The sequence below is a fragment of the Gossypium raimondii genome, chromosome 7 (genome assembly GCF_025698545.1).
Source record: "Gossypium raimondii isolate GPD5lz chromosome 7, ASM2569854v1, whole genome shotgun sequence".
Taxonomy (NCBI): Eukaryota; Viridiplantae; Streptophyta; class Magnoliopsida; order Malvales; family Malvaceae; genus Gossypium; species Gossypium raimondii.
This window is the reverse complement of record NC_068571.1, coordinates 26,532,896-26,549,219: the sequence shown is the minus strand read 5'-3', so window position 1 is coordinate 26,549,219 and position 16,324 is coordinate 26,532,896. Positions and strand designations below refer to the sequence as shown.

General features: G+C 32.8%; 2 protein-coding genes across 6 annotated transcripts; one reads left to right on the top strand and one right to left on the bottom strand.

The window, feature by feature from the left end:
• The first annotated feature begins 1,369 nt into the window (after positions 1 to 1,369).
• On the top strand, positions 1,370 to 7,883 carry LOC105798208 (serine/threonine protein phosphatase 2A regulatory subunit B''alpha). Of its 5 annotated transcripts, XR_008197798.1 has the most exons (14): positions 1,370 to 2,176; positions 3,165 to 3,407; positions 3,552 to 3,657; positions 3,796 to 3,895; positions 4,062 to 4,167; positions 4,285 to 4,375; positions 5,393 to 5,534; positions 5,791 to 5,938; positions 6,066 to 6,175; positions 6,705 to 6,861; positions 6,949 to 7,074; positions 7,173 to 7,330; positions 7,489 to 7,621; positions 7,698 to 7,883. XR_008197798.1 is itself a non-coding variant. In XM_052633418.1 (13 exons), exons 1-12 carry the CDS (start codon positions 2,009 to 2,011, stop codon positions 7,311 to 7,313), a joined length of 1,638 nt encoding a protein of 545 aa, XP_052489378.1. In that variant the 5' UTR covers positions 1,370 to 2,008; the 3' UTR covers positions 7,314 to 7,330; positions 7,489 to 7,883. The 5 variants fall into 5 exon arrangements, 3 of the variants coding, with proteins under 3 accessions (XP_052489378.1, XP_052489377.1, XP_012483661.1); XR_008197797.1 differs by having other exon boundaries at positions 7,173 to 7,621; XM_052633418.1 differs by having other exon boundaries at positions 7,489 to 7,883.
• A 1,461-nt stretch (positions 7,884 to 9,344) lies between these two features.
• LOC105798227 (piriformospora indica-insensitive protein 2) lies at positions 9,345 to 11,131 on the bottom strand. The gene has a single exon (XM_012628218.2). It carries the CDS (start codon positions 10,930 to 10,932, stop codon positions 9,550 to 9,552), a length of 1,383 nt encoding a protein of 460 aa, XP_012483672.1. The 5' UTR covers positions 10,933 to 11,131; the 3' UTR covers positions 9,345 to 9,549.
• Positions 11,132 to 16,324: the final 5,193 nt, after the last annotated feature.

Sequence of the window (16,324 nt, the reverse complement as noted above, 5' to 3'; positions counted from 1 at the left end):
TTCTACAAGCGCCGCAAATGGAGTTAGTGGCGTTAAAAAGCGCCGCTAAAGACCTAAAAAAACACCGCTAAAAACCTGTTCTGCTGTAGTGAGTAGTTTTACACATTTCTGTAATTATTTATATGAATAATATTTTAACGATCCAACTGTTGAATTTATCAATATAATGTGCTTGTCATGCATGTAAATTTTTGAACCGATCTGATATCTCTACCATATCGATCTAAAATACCTTATATATTAATATATGTTCAATGGTTGAATTTTTTATATAAAACAATTAGCTAGAAGTTTTAAATTTACGTCAAATTTGACATGCATGAACGGCTATAAAATATAACTGTTGAATCATTAAAATATTAATCATATAAATAATTATGTAAATGTGTAAAATTATTTTAGTTTTTACCTTTGTGTAAGTAGATCTCTCCCATTATAATAATATTAATTATATATTATTTATGAAGTTAATTTATTGATTACAATATTTTATAGTCTGTACAAATAGTTATAATTATTAGGATTTTTATTTGTTCTATATTTATGGAATAAAAATACTAGAAACCCTATCATACACGTATGTAACCGGAAAATTAGAACACAAATATGTATTTAAAATGATATACAATAAATAATGAAACTTATGGAGGTAATAGAGTCTACATAAATAAAATAAAATGTATAAAAGTATTAAAATAAAGTTTTAATTAGTGGTAAATTAAATGTTTTATTGATGCAATCGACGTTGGTTTGAATACCATCATATGCATATTTTTATTGATTTTTTTAGTGAAAATACTAAAATATCATCGAACAATATTACTTATTTTAATTACAAAAGGACATTCATATAATTTCCTAATCGAGTTGTGCCCGGTTGGCTTGTGGCACCAACTCGATCAGGAGTTTAAATAATAGTATAGATATAACTGATTGAGGTAATAGAGTCAGCTTAATAAAATTAAAATATATAAAAATATTAAAATAAAACTTTAGTTGAATGGTATATTAATGCAATTGGCATGGATTCAAATATCTCAATATGTATATTATTATTATTAATTTTAAATTAAAAAGACTAAAATATCCTCAAATTATATTACTTATTTTAATTGCATAAGGGCATTCCCGTAAGTTTCTAATTAAGTTGGTATCAAAACTAAAACATCCTCAAATAATATTACTTATATAAATTATGAAAAAATATTTTATAATTTTTAAATATATTATTTTCAATGAGATTTGATGAAACCATGTAGACCGTATAAATATACGTATCTATGAATTGACCTCCACGCGCTTTGTTCGCTTTTTACTGTTTAATTTCGGAATAGAAAAAAAAATTAAATCTTTTATCTTTCATCTTTCATCTTTCATCCTTCTTCGCTGCAGCTTCCTGTTCCTTTTAGTCTCCCCTATATCCACTCTCTCTGTAATAAAATCAAATGCTAATAATAATACTTTGATTTCTCTGCTCTTCTGTTTTCTTCCTCTCTTCGTTTCTTTTTAATTTTTAAAACCATTCCCTACTTTTAATCAAATTCACGTCAAAATCTCATTATCTTCTTGGCATTTTAAAATTTTTTTTCCGAACTGAAAGTTAACGGAAAGTACTCGAGAATTTATCAGTTTCTCTTTCTGGAAGTAAAACAGGCTAAATTCTTTCGAGACTCTTCGAAGGATTTGGTACTTCAGTTTATTCATAACGCCGGCAGCTAGGGTTTTGGAGAACGGCGTATTTTAAACGGTTACGTTTCTACTTCCGTTGAAGAAAAAAAGGATTTTACCGTCTTTTTTCCCTAACTCTTTGGAGCAAGATTTTGTAATTATTTCCACGGAATCGTCAATTTACCATATCATTTCGGAGCGTGTTCTTTTTCCCAGTTAGAGAAATCTCTACTTCGAAGTGGATTTGATTTCCTTTTGCTGTTGCATTTGAAGAATTTGAAAGAGTTACAAGTTTTAGGGTGTTTATTTTTATTCAGTGCTGTTTGATAAGGTAGGCGAGATGGCATTATCTATAAAGATGGATATTGATGCAGTGGAGGATGTTACTTGTTTGGACCCTGAGCTTTTGCAGCTTCCTGATGTTTCTCCATTTGCACTAAAAGCCAGTCCTCAACTTGTCGAGGACTTGTTCTCTCAGTGGCTTTCGCTTCCTGGGACCGGCCATCTGGTACTGCTTTTGTAACTAAACTATTGTTGCTATTGATTTGTTAGTAATTTTTAAATACTTTTGTATTAGAATTTGTTTTCAACTTTAATTGGCTGCCTATTGTTGAATAAAACGTCCAATGCTGCGAATTGTTGTCATTTGAAATTTAGTTTACCTTAGTTCATTCGAATTAATAACAATGATGATGTCTCTGAAGCAGACTGGTGTAGTGAACCAATGATCAGTGCAGGTTTCAGTGAATGGATGGTCAAGAAGGCATCACACCTAATAAAATACATATGAATAAAAGGACTTTATTTATGAGGATTGGGTGGGTACAAAAACTGCTTATCTCAATGAACTGACATATATAACTTCAACATTAAAAAGGTGGTGAATGATATTGATACATTATCATTCTGTGCATCATTCTCTGTGCGGGATGAGGAGCTAATATCACTGTGGTTTAAAAGGTAAACAGAGGCGAGCAAGTAAGTGCAAGCATAGATTTATTACAGCCAAGAACGAACACCTTTGATAGTCCACTCATAGTCATGGAGTATCTTATTTGGTGGTTTTATGCTACCAAATGCAAGTCTGCATATATAGTAATTTGCAGTGAAATTTGTCCTGTGTTTTGCCTCAAGAGGGTTATGGATTTCACTCTAGGGGTACCTAGGATGCAGAAAACTAAAAAGGACTAGTTCCATAGGTTCTGATCTGCTATAAGATGTTCTCATGATAGGTTAAGAAAACCCATAAACTTACCGTTGAAAACTGTAACATTTCATTGTTCGATTTTGTAACTGACTATGCTAGGAATAATATATACTTTCCGTAATGTCTGAATTTGATAGAATATGCCTCTATGATAAGTTAGAAGCTTTTCTGCATTTAGATTAATTTTCGTTTCTGGTTGATAGATTTATAAAATATTCATCCCAATCAATGTATGGATGTTTTCTCATGCAATGAGCTTGGCTTTCTCCCTTTTTTAACCTGAGCACAGGTGAAATCTTTGATTGATGATGCAAAGTCAGGGACAATAGTTAACGCTTCTACAAACTTTTCTACTCTAAATGCTGTTGGGAGCCATTCGTTGCCTTCCATGTTTCCAAGTAGCAATGCACCTCCACTTTCTCCAAGAAGCTCATCTGGTTCTCCTCGCACGTCAAGGCAGAAGTCCAGCCCTTCTGCTCTTGGCTCTCCATTGAAATTAGTTAGTGAACCAATGCAAGAAATCATTCCACAGGTCTGTTTGCTAATGAAAGTCATTCCAGAGGTTTAGATATTGTTTTATTTAATGCATTATTAGATTGGAAATGTTTTTTAGGTTTTACTTCCTAAATTTCTGAAAATACTTCTTACATATCTGTTTGCCTTGCCATTCTTGCAGTTTTATTTCCAAAATGGTTGTCCACCAACCAAGGAATTGAAAGAACAATGTCTTTCTCAAATTAATCACCTTTTTAATAATCCTCTAAATGGATTGCAAATAGATGGTGAGATATATGTTTGATCTTTATGTCTTCATTTTATTTTTGTTTCTCCCTTCCACACATCCTTATCTTCTGGTCATTAATTGTGAAAATTTCCCCTTCAAACTTCTAAGGAACAAATGTCCTTTTCTGGTTTTGCAGAGTTTAAAGCAGTGACAAAGGAAGTTTGCAAGCTACCATCTTTCCTCTCTTCTGCACTTTTTAGAAAAATAGATGTAGACTGGACCGGAATAGTGACCAGGTATGTGTTCTGTGCATCTTTATAGATGAATAGATTTATTATATGAAGTAATTACACTATTGCTTAAACATGGTCTGTTTGAAAGCACTTGGTAGATGGCATTGACTGCTTCTTCTTTAAATAAGTTCTTCTATTATACATTCTCAAGTTTATCATTTAACTTCAGAGATGCTTTCGTTAAGTATTGGGTTGATGGAAATATGCTGACGATGGATATAGCAACTCAAATATTTGAAATTCTTAAGCGTCCAGGCTGCAAGTACCTCACTCAGGTTTTCTTTTTGCATTTGTTTTGGACAAATTGTCTTAATTAGCAGTTGTTCCTCTTAAAGTTATCTTTTCGAAGGTTTATACTTTTCTTCATAAGATCATTTTGGACTTGGATGCAGGTTGACTTCAAACCTGTTCTTCGAGAACTTTTGACAACCCATCCAGGATTAGAATTTCTGCGAAACACGCCTGAATTTCAAGATAGATACGGTATTTATTTCATTTGTAGTTGGTAATTTTCTTAAATGACTATCAAGTAGTGCACTTTATTTCCTTTTCCCATGTCTGATTTTTAAAAATTATTTATGTGCAAAGCTGCATTGATTTTTGATTAAGCAATCTACTAGCTAGTTTAACTGCAGTGTTATCCCAAGGACTGGTTCGATCTCAAAGATGGTGATGTTGACTGGCTTCCATTTTGAGCTCATAGTTTAGCAGGAATTGTATGTATAAGGCATATGGTGTTATCTTGTTGACTACATTGGTTCTTTTTCCTTCTCTACAAGAAAATATGATTAAATTTTGTGACATGTCAGTAGATATCCTGACTGATTCAGATTGAAATTGCCAATATCTTTTGAATCTTACCCTAATCCCTGCCAAGTGAGTTATCATGCAGTTGGAGCATGGTTTGATTGTTTAACGCTAGCCATTGTCATTATAGCCTGCAGGCTGAATTTGTTCCTGCTGATTTAATAATTTCGGGCGGAATCTCCTGGCAAAAAGTGGCTAAATGGATCTTGAACCTGATGATAGAATGTAAACAAAGATCAATTATCAAATTAGAAATGTTTAGTCAGTGAAAGGTTGCGTACAATTCTCCATTTATCAAACTCAAAAACCCAATACCTTAAGTATAGTCAATAAAAAACCATAATCGATTCTTTTAGGAATTGAATGTAGTTTTTGTATGGTAGTTGTGTGATTAAGGCGGAGTAAAAAATGATTCTGAAGGTAGGTGGGTGTCATTGCATTTGATTCTTAAGACTGCATTTCTGCTTGAGGAAATTTACCAAATGATATAATACTTAAGAAGCGGAGAAACAATTCACTCTGTGTAACCAAGCTGAGAACAATGGTTCAAAAAGAGTTTTTCCATTGTTAGAGTTATTTGAAGGGGTACCATGGATCTTTCATTTATTTATGTATGTTTTGCTTCTCTATCATTGAACATTAATACTGCAGAACTGATAATGGACAATATAAATTTCTGTGTTAATGTTCCAGCTGAAACTGTCATATACAGAATATTTTATCACATCAATAGATCGGGAAATGGCCGTCTTACCCTCAGGGAGCTCAAAAGAGGAAGTCTGGTTGCTGCCATGCAACATGCAGATGAGGAAGAGGACATTAACAAAGTCCTTAGGTTAGTATCTCGTTGGACATTTTTAGAATGTATTTGCTTTATTGAGAGCTTCAAGAAACAAATCCTTTCACATTAATGAGTAAAATATGTTAAACTGGGACTATAGTATGATAAACGGATGGAAGCTCTTCCCATTTTTCTCTTCTGAATGGACGTAAACAATTCAACATGGTGAAAGCTTGGGTTTATTATGTTTTCACGTCATGAATAACTAATGCTATAAATTATTGAACCTTTTTTTTGCTTCCTTTTGTAGGTACTTCTCATATGAACATTTCTATGTTATATACTGTAAGTTTTGGGAGTTGGACACGGACCATGATTTCTTCATCGACAGAGAAAATCTCATTAGATATGGCAATCATGCCCTTACCTACAGGATTGTTGATAGAATATTTTCACAGGTTAGTTTGCCTTGATCCTCAATCCCCTCTTAATTTCTGAATCAATTAGTTTCTATTTTCATCTACAATAAACAATTTCATATACTTGAAGTGTACTTTTGGCTGTGAATCATGAATTTCATCTCAGGCTCCACGAAAATTTACTAGTGAGGTGGAAGGGAAGATGGGTTATGAGGACTTTGTCTACTTCATGCTTTCGGAGGAGGACAAATCATCTCAGCCTAGTCTTGAGTATTGGTATCTTCATTTTTGAAAATAGATTAATTTTATACTACAGATTTTGCTTATTGGAAATGAGCTGATTCTTGCTTTACCTAAAATTTCAACTCAAGTGATGCCTTGTTAACACCTCCCCCTATTCTTAGGTTTACATTTAGAGGTTTTGCGTTATTTTCTCACTTCTCATGCAAAAAAAAATTTATTCTATTTTTTCAATGATTCAATTCCCTTGTATTCATCAATATGTAGCCTTGACACACATTCAGAGCATTGAGCAATGAAGCATTAAGCATGGTGGGGTGTCATTTTCTGCACTTAGTTGTAGAATGCATTAAAAGTAAGATGTACATGCATGCTGTATTTAAAGAATATTAGCATTTTTTTCATGTACTTGTCTGGGCCTAAATGGCACATTACTTTGCATGTAGCTTTCCTTGCTTTTATTTTAGAACTGAAGTCTTCTAGCATAATCCTCTTTCGTCCCTTAGCAAGGTGTTTTCAATGCTTTACTAGTTAGCTTTCCGCATCTGATTAGTTATTTTTATAGGTTTAAGTGCATAGATTTGGATGGAAATGGTGTGCTGACGCCAAATGAAATGCAATTTTTCTATGAGGAGCAGCTGCATCGAATGGAATGCATGGCCCAAGAACCTGTGCTCTTTGAGGACATATTGTGTCAAATAATTGACATGATTGCTCCTGAGGTTAAAGCTACTTTCTTTCTATTAACCGTGATTTCATTCTACTTGCTTGTTTCATACGATTTTGATTTAACTCACGATAATTTGCAGAGAGAATATTGCATCACGCTACAGGATTTGAAAAGATGCAAACTTTCAGGAAATGTTTTTAACATCCTTTTCAATCTTAATAAGTTTGTGGCTTTCGAAAGTCGTGATCCATTCCTCATACGGCAGGTTAGTGATTGCACAGTTAGATATTGGGTACTGAATGGATGCTATAGTTCTGCAATGACAATAGTCTGCTGGCATTTTCCCCCTTTTTGCTTGAGCAGGAACGCGAGGAACCAACTTTGACAGAGTGGGATCGCTTTGCACATAGAGAGTATATCAGGCTTTCAATGGAAGAAGATGTTGAAGATGCTTCGAATGGGAGTGCTGAAGTATGGGATGAGTCGCTTGAAGCTCCATTTTAATTTTTAAGGTTGCTGAGGTGAGTTTTGTAGTACCTTGTCAAAACATAATATTCAAGGTGAATGAAGAAAAACTGGCTACTTGGACATACTGCAGATGGTGTGCTTGTCTGCAAAGTGATTGGCCACAAGTTTCAAATTCATTCGTATAGATTTTACCTACATAGTTCACCTGCAGGCTATCTAGTTGCCATTTTTGCAATTAAGTGGCGGCAACAAAATTTCTCAGTCTGGAAAGCCAATTGCTTCTCATACAAGAGAGGGTTGATTCTCCCTGCTCTTAACTAATCACCATCTCCCTCCCAGGCCAGGTATCAACAGTCTGCTACTATGTTAAAACTTTTTGTTCTGTTTTTAGTTGGTGAAACAATCATTTACTGTTATCAGTCTGTGCCTTTGGGGTCGTGGAGGAAAGTAAAGGTGGATGGTGGATACTGCGATTGCCTTGTTTTGGTTTAGTGGCCGCCCCTATCTTTGTTGCCAAACAGAAATTTCGTTCCCCCTTCTTCAATAGCTCTGCGACTCTCCCTTTTTTTCTCAGTTTTTGGTACAATGTACATGTTCCTTTTTTTATTTTTTTTGATCCAGTGGGTGAAATGAACACTTTTTTTTTTTTTAAAAAGGAAAAGTTTTCTTAGTAAGCAATGTCACGGTTATCAGTTTCAAAATTGGCTGAAAGAAGTTAGTTATATTATATTCCAAAAAGAATGGTTAATACACTGATTTTTTTATTTATAAATTTAATTGTTGAATTGATATTTAACTACTGATATCAATTTATTTAAGAAGTTTATTCTTGTCTAAAATTAAAATAAATCAGTAATGTAAAAAATTGCACTTTACGAATGATTCAAAAGGAATTCTTTTTTAAGAAAATTATGGAACATAAATTTAGTAAAAGAAATGTCTAATTTACTTTATTTAAAGTACCGAAGGTGATATATATATATATATATATATATTCTCCTTTTAAGCTTCCTCATTTGATTGATAATGAATCAAACTCTAGGTCTCACATTAATTTATTGAAATTATAAACAATTCTCCGACTGGGAAGTTAAAATGTCAGCTTTAGTTCATAATATTATATCAATAAAGTGTAAAAACCAAGATGAAGTTGCAGCTAAATGGCCTTGGCTAAAATTTGGTATTTGTTTAAATTCCATCTTAACAAAAGAAGCAGAAAACTTGCCAAAATTTGAGAGATATGCTTCAATTCGTTTGGGAAGCTTTTTCAAACTTGTGCTCGAAAGGAGTGTTGAAAAATCAAACACCAAAAGAATCATGCAAGCCACCATAGTTGCATGGATTGGTTTTTTGTTTTTTTTAGTTATAATGACAAAATGTCCTTTTTAACTTGCTTCGAAGACGGTGAAAGTGAAACAGAAATACACGTTGGTTTCACATATCACAACAGAATATGTATGTAATTGCATGTGGCCCATATTAATTATAGGATGGGATGCCCCATCTCTAAAACTTCCTTCACCCTCCTGGCTAAATTCAATTACTCCTACAGTCACAAATCAAGGCAAAACATGATCCATTTTTATCAGAAATGGACTGTCAATCATGATAAACAGAAAACTGACCATTGTTAGGTGAATTGAATTGATTTGTTTTCTCTTCTTTTGTTTTTTGTTTTTATAGATAGATATGATAATGAATTGTTCACATAATAATCAATTTATTACATACCTTAAAATTTTTAACATAATAATCAGTTTATTCTTTAATTTAATATATATAAATTTATTTATTTATATTTTGGGTAAAAAAATTAAATGCAATAAAACTATTAGTGTAACCACTGAAATGCAACACTGGACGATCCATGATTAATGCTCTAGAACTGCAGCTTCTGTTTGTCTCGAGAGTTGTATCATGACATGAATCGAATGGCTTCAGCCAGAATCTAGTTAGCTTAACTCGCTAAATCCTAGCCCAAAACATTGCACAAAATGATTCACTTCTGCCAATCAGTCCCACAGCTTTGAAAGCAAAATGTATTTGTTAGTGAAATGGATAACTAGATACAAAATCAATAATTTATCATTGATTCATTCACCAAAACAGAACAGGAAATAAAAAGGTAATTACATAATTTTACCTACTTAAATACAGTGCTACAACTAAATTAAACTTGCCAAATATTTCTGTTAGTTTTAGCCAGTATTAACTTCTTGTTTCTGTAAGAACTATTAGTATTTCTTTTTCCATGCGCTTTGATGATAATCAATCAAGCCAAAAGTATCCAGAGACCCCAAAACAGCAATAAAACAAGGAAAGATGATGAAGATGATAACAGCCCAGAATGAGAAACCCCAATGAAGAGGACTGGATTTGGAATGTCTGGCTTGCTGCATTTCTTCAGTTCCCCAACGCTTTCACGATGGCTCAATTTCTCATCAACGCACAGTTCTGGATTGCCTTTTAACCTTAACTTTTCACCAACTTTAGCAGTGAAGTTAGCAGAAAAGGGAAGTTTTCCACTTAGATTGTTGTTTTCCAAATTGATTTCATTCACAAACTCCAGAAACCCAAACTCCTCAGGTACTTTCCCGTTAAGCTTGTTGTTATCAAGGCCTAGATAGCACAAGTTCCTCAAATGCAACCCCATGGAAGCTGGGATTTCACCAACCAATCCCATGTTTGAAAATCCTATCCCCAAAATACCCCCTAGATTGCCCCAAATTTCCGGAATCTCCCCTCCTAGTAAATTCCCACTCAAATGCACCTCCTTCAATCTGGGCATTGCAGCAAGAAACAAAGGAACCCCAAAGTTTCCAAAACGGTTAAAACTCAAATCCAAGAAATCCAGAGCTTGTAAGTTGCTCAAGCTCTCTGGGATCTTACCAGAAAACCCATTTGAACTCAAGTCCAGCTTCAAAAGGTGAGTGAGATTACCTACAGAAGAAGGCACATTTCCATGGAATCCATTGCCACTCAAGTCGAGAATTTTCAGCTTCTTTAGCTTAGACAGATTAACAGAAACCTTTCCACTAAGCTTGTTTCTCGACAGTGTTATCTCTTCAATGTTAGCCAAATCACCGATTGCATTTGGGATAGCCCCATGAATTCCATTTCCGGACAAAACCAACCTCCTCAAACTTGTGAAATTTCCGGTGATGCCACTGAGAGGACCAACAAAAGCTGGGTTGTTTATAAACACAAGCTCTTCAAGAGAGGAGCCGAAAGTTGTGGGGATAACGGGGACAAAAGCTTGGGTTTGGGTGAAGCATTGGTAGAAGAAAAGCTTGCGTAGATGTTTGAAGGAAGTGAAGAGGAGAGGGCTGAAAGTGGAGTTTGGAGAGCAAGAAGGGTTTGGTGTAAAATCGGAAACGTACCCGAAACTCAGTTCCGTGACATGGACCGTAACGTTCTTCGTTGTTGGGTCGGTGAAATAATCACAAACAACGCCGTGAGGAGGGTAAGAGCAGAGGTCGTCAGGGAAGAGAGTGCGCCAATTGGTGGCTGAGTTGATGGAGGAGAGAACTTGGTAAACTGAGTCCTGCTCAGCCGAGTTGAGGAGGAGAGGTTGCTCCTGCTGCAATGAAATAGTAACTAGAGTGGATGTAAGAGTGAAGAAAAGAGCCAGCTTGAAAATAGAAACAACAGTCATGGTTTTTTCCTGGGAGTGGAAGAAAAAAGAGAGAGAAAACCAAGCAGTGTTGTTTGGGGGGGATGTTAGGTTGGTTGGGATGGAAGCGAAAAGAAGGGGATTTTGTTTTTTGGTTTATTGGCACTTTGCCATTGCATATATTGTGATGGACCTTGGTCTTGGACTGTTGTGTAGACTGTAGACTGGCTCTGCCAACACCCAAAACAACCTAGCTCTGACCCTCTGAATCTCTGACCAACCTAACTTCAAAATTTCTTCTTTTTACCTTTTGTAAAATTTTAACCCCATTTATGCTCAAGTCAACAAAAAGATAAATCCTTAATGGTAGTAAATGCAGCTTTTCAAGTGTTGGATCGAAATGCAAAACAAGAGCGTCTTTTTCTTTGGGTATATGAGTTCCATTCCAGCCCTGCAATGGCGTTAATGAAAGCGTCGGTTGTAGCAGCTTTGGTTTCAACTCCGGTAATGGTGAAAAAGGATAGCCGACAGAAAAACCTGCGGAGCAAAGGTAGCCGGGGGAAGCCAATAGTGAAGCGCCGCAGCCGCCGACTTACTGTCTCAAAACATGTTTCGTGAAAGCGACATTTAACTGACAAAGGGAACGAGGCATGCATGCTGCTACGTGTCCATATTACAGTGGCTTAAGACATGGACTCGTGTCTTTTGTACGGAAGGGGATCCTTTCCGGAAATGGTAGTGCATGCGAAGTCCCCAATTTCCAGCGCTGTTTGGCTCTTTCCTTGTTTCTCTGTGTTAGGGTTTCTCATAGTTGCGAAAAAGACGTTTTTTTTTTTTTTGCATATTTGTTTTTCTTGTTCGAGTGAAGTGGAAGCAAGCTGCACAGACCGGAAAGTGCAAATAAATTTTTACTGTTTTTATTTTTTTCACCTCTCTAGGTAAGTCAACAGTAATTTTTATTTTAAGTTCTTACCTGCTATTTTTAATAACAAAATTACGACCAAATATTCACCAAAGGTGTTTTGAGCCCATAAGTAAAATGGGCTTCTTTCTCTCAAATATTTGAATAAAGTTGGGAGTAAACAAGGTTGAAATAGGGATTTTTACCTAAATATTACAAAAAAAAAACCAAAATATTATATATATTTTTTAATTACGAAAATAATACAAAAAAATAAAAATCAGAAAAAAAAGGCTGCAGGTGATGTGACAAGAGACTGATAGGCGGCACTAAAGGTGCCATTCCCATGGGCGGCACCACTCGTGTTATAAACATGAGATCCGTCCAGTTGAAGGAGAAAAATAAGAAGAAAAATAAGAGAAAGAGGATGTGCTGCGAAAAAAGAGAGAAAAAAGAGAGAAAGAGAAGAGGAAAAAAATGTATTTTTTTGTATAATTTTTATGATTTTTTGTTGTTAGTTTAGTTATTAAGATTAATAAAAGCTGAAATTGATAGTTTTAGTTATTATTATTATTATTATTAGTTTTAGGGTTTAGATGTTACTTAGTATTATTGTTAGTAAAAAACTAGTATTATTATTATGGTTGGTTATTATTTTAGTAAAACCCTAATTATTATTGTTAGTTACTATTATTTTGAGTATAAAACTATTATTATTTTTATTGTGTTAGTTATTAGGATCGAGTGGTTAAACAATGTATATTTACAAAATGATAACTGAAAAAGTATGAGCTTAAGGATGAAAAATTGCATATTGAAACATTAATTTTTGTTATTTAAGTAATTTATTTACAGTTGGAGATTTTTTTTGAGATTTTGTTTATTTTTTGACAGATTGAATATTGAAGATGGATGATAAGTTTTTTGTATACGTTTATTTCGAATGAGTCATCTTGACAACTAGTGTTGGATGTGTATTTGAATGTAGGCAACAAATAGCAATGAGATTTAATAGAAATATCTCGTTGGATGAAATGAAGGTAAGGATTAATGCAAAAATTCTTGGACGTTGTGGGAGAAGGATATCAAAAATTTTCTACAAGTTTCCAGTTTCGACAAATCTGGTCAAATTCACCGAAATGGAAGTTGTAGACGACGAAGACGTGAAGACAATGGTCGCTCTTTACTGTGGGAATGGGAGTGACAAGAATGCACCGATTCACTTATTTGCTGAGTTAGCCGGTATGGAGCAAAATGAAGATGTCAATGCATCTGATGAAGAACACGGAGCTTAATAACCGTGGATGGTGGCTCCAATATCATACGTTGATAGTGAATCGACTATGGGTGAGATCGGTATCGATCTGAATATTACACCCGATATTGATGTGGTTGGTGGTGAAGAAGAAGGTGGTAGCGATCATTGGGATGAAGAGGTCGATAGTGACGGTGATCCCGAATTGGACGATGTACCTGATGATATTGACGATGAAGATGTCAACAACGATGGAAGCATTGACGCTTCTTCGATTGGGGAGCAAATGCGGTGTATTTTGATACACAATAATCCTGGGCCACACATGTCGCTCATAGACCCCGACGCAGCGTATGTAGCTAAGTTCTCGAAGTACCCTGAAATAGTTCATCCTCACGGGCTGGCAGTAAATTCTGATAATGAGGAGTTATTCATAGGCCAGAGATTCAGCTGTAAAGAAGAGTGCGTATTTGCTATTAAACGACCCCTTATTACTCGGTACGAGTCCTGATCTAGTTAAATTACAGAAAAATATTACGATAACATGATTTATTTCTATATATTACGTATATCCTTTTTAAATAAATAGAACCCGTGATTAACAAATAATAAAATCATACCGCCTCATTAGCCGCATCAGATATGTGTCTACCGCGTTTAATCAATGGATCCATTGCGATTCATGCAAGTTGAAAAAAAAGTTAGTAAAACACTCTTTACTTCGGCCATTTGTTCGTATTTTTTTCTCGGCATTTTATTACTTAAAAAAAAAATCATAATTTCTAATTTTATAATTTTACATTATTTCAGTGCATTATGTTTGAAATTTATTAATTTAGTGTGTTTTTTAAATTAATTTAGTGTAAAAACCCTTATTCTCGCCTTTGCTCGTATTATTTTCCGAATTTTATTACTTCCAAATAAATATATTATTTTCGTATTTTATTATTTTATATTATTTCATTACATTTTGTTAGAAATATTTGTATTAATTATTTCTGAATTTTAAAAAGTTAGTAGCGTTCACTCTTTACTTGACCATTTGTTCGTATTTTTTCTCGGCATTTTATTACTTTAAAAAATATCATAATTTCTAATTTTATAATTTTACATTATTTCAGTGCATTATGTTTGAAATTTATTAATTTGGTGCGTTTTTAAATTAATTTAGTGTAAAAAAACCTTATTCACGCCCTTTGCTCGTATTATTTTCCGAATTTTATTACTTCCAATAAAATATATTATTTTCGTATTTTATAATTTTATATTATTTCAAGTACATTTTGTTAGAAATATTTGTATTAATTATTTCTGAATTTTTAAAAAGTTAGTAAAACACTCTTACTTTGACTATTTGTTTGTCTTTTTTCTCCGTATTTTATTACTTTAAAAGATATCATAATTTCTAATTTTATAATTTTACATTATTTCAGTGCTATGTTTGAAATTTATTAAATATACCATTTTTCAGATTTTATTATTTTCAATGAATATACAATTTTCGTTTTTTTCTTCTCGTATTTTATGTTTTCTTAATTATTTTTATCATTTTATTTTAATGCTATTTTTCTAAAAAATTAATCACAGCATCCTAAATAAATTTCATAAAATAAATTTCTAATCAACATACAATGTACATACCATTAATTTTTCATGCTAAATAAATATCATAAAATATATATGCTAAATAAAATAATAAAACACGTACAATGTACATAACATATTACACACAAATATTACAAAAATTTAAATTAATAAAAAATTACCTTTTTTCTTTCCCTCTTCTCCTTTCTTTTTTTTCTCTTCTCCTTTTCTTTTCTTTCCTTTTCTTCTTCTCCTTTCCTTTTCTTTCCTTCTTTTTCTTTCCTTTTTCTTCTTCTCCTTTCCTTTTCTTTCCTTCTTTTCCTTTCTTTCCTCTCCTTTCCTTTTTTTTCTTTTTCTTTCTTTCTTTCTTCTTCTTTCCCTCTCCTTCTCTTCCCCCCACCCACTAGCAGAATGGGGATCATTAAATGGGCAGTGCCGCCCATGGGAATGGCACCTTTGGTGCCGCCTATCAGTGGCCTATCACATCACGCAGGCTTTTTTTTTGTTTTTTGTTTTTTTTGTAATATTTTCGTAAATAAAAAATATAATATTTTGGTTATTTTTTTATTTTTTTTGTAATATTTAGGTAAAAACCCGTTGAAATAGATTTCTTTAAATATTATTTTGGTCTCAAGTTTAAATGGTAAAATAAGTGAATATATTAAAAAAATATATGTAGAAAATGCCTTTGAACAGAAGTGCTTTTCAATTTTATGCCTTTCAGATTCTTTGTTGATTCAATTTTTTCTAGCACTTTAAGTCGAATTCCAATCCCAAATGATAGCATTTAGAGAAGAAAAAAATCTGATAAAATGGAATTAAGCAGGAAGACTAGAATTATTTGAAGTAGCATTTCAGTGTTTGTCACGAATATTCATAGTTGTTGGTACTTTTTTTGTTTCTTCTTTAGGAAATTATTCTTTAGAATTAGATGTTTTATGGTTTGTATTATTATACTATTTTTACTCAAATTTTGGTTAGTTTTAATTTAATCTTTTTATTATAGTGGAAAAGAAAATAAAATATATTATATTTTCACTAAAATTTAAAATTCAATCCGATTTCTTCAATAATTTCTTTTGGGTAGAGAAAAGAGGCTTAAGCCTTACAACATATATATATATATATATATATATATATATATATAACTAAATAAAACTCAAAAGAATACAATTTCGATTATCTATTATTTCCAGCAAATAAATAAGAATTGTGCTACAATAAAGTAAAAAGTAAAAAAAAAAAGTTTATCAGTTATTTCGTTCATCGCCTCAAACAAGTCAATATTAGGGTCCGTTTGTTTACAAGTAAAAGGTTTTACGGAAAATATTTTCTGCATTTTCCTGTGTTTGTTTCATAGAAAAACAGCTTGGTCAACGGAAAATGACTTACAGGTCAACAGAAAATAAGCCTTTTTCCTTGTAAAATGACTTACCATTTTGAAAAGCATAAGTCATTTTCCGAAAAAGAGCTCCTCAATAGATAATTTTACTTCTATATAAAAATTAACTTAAATCAAGTTTAATATTATTATATTGATAATAAATTTTATTTTTATTTTTAAAAATATTTAAAATATTTAAAATATTAATATAAAATATTATATTTTTAATATTATTAAACATACGTATTTAATTATTTATATTTAGTCATATAATAAATTATTAATATAATTAATATAATTTATTATTTTA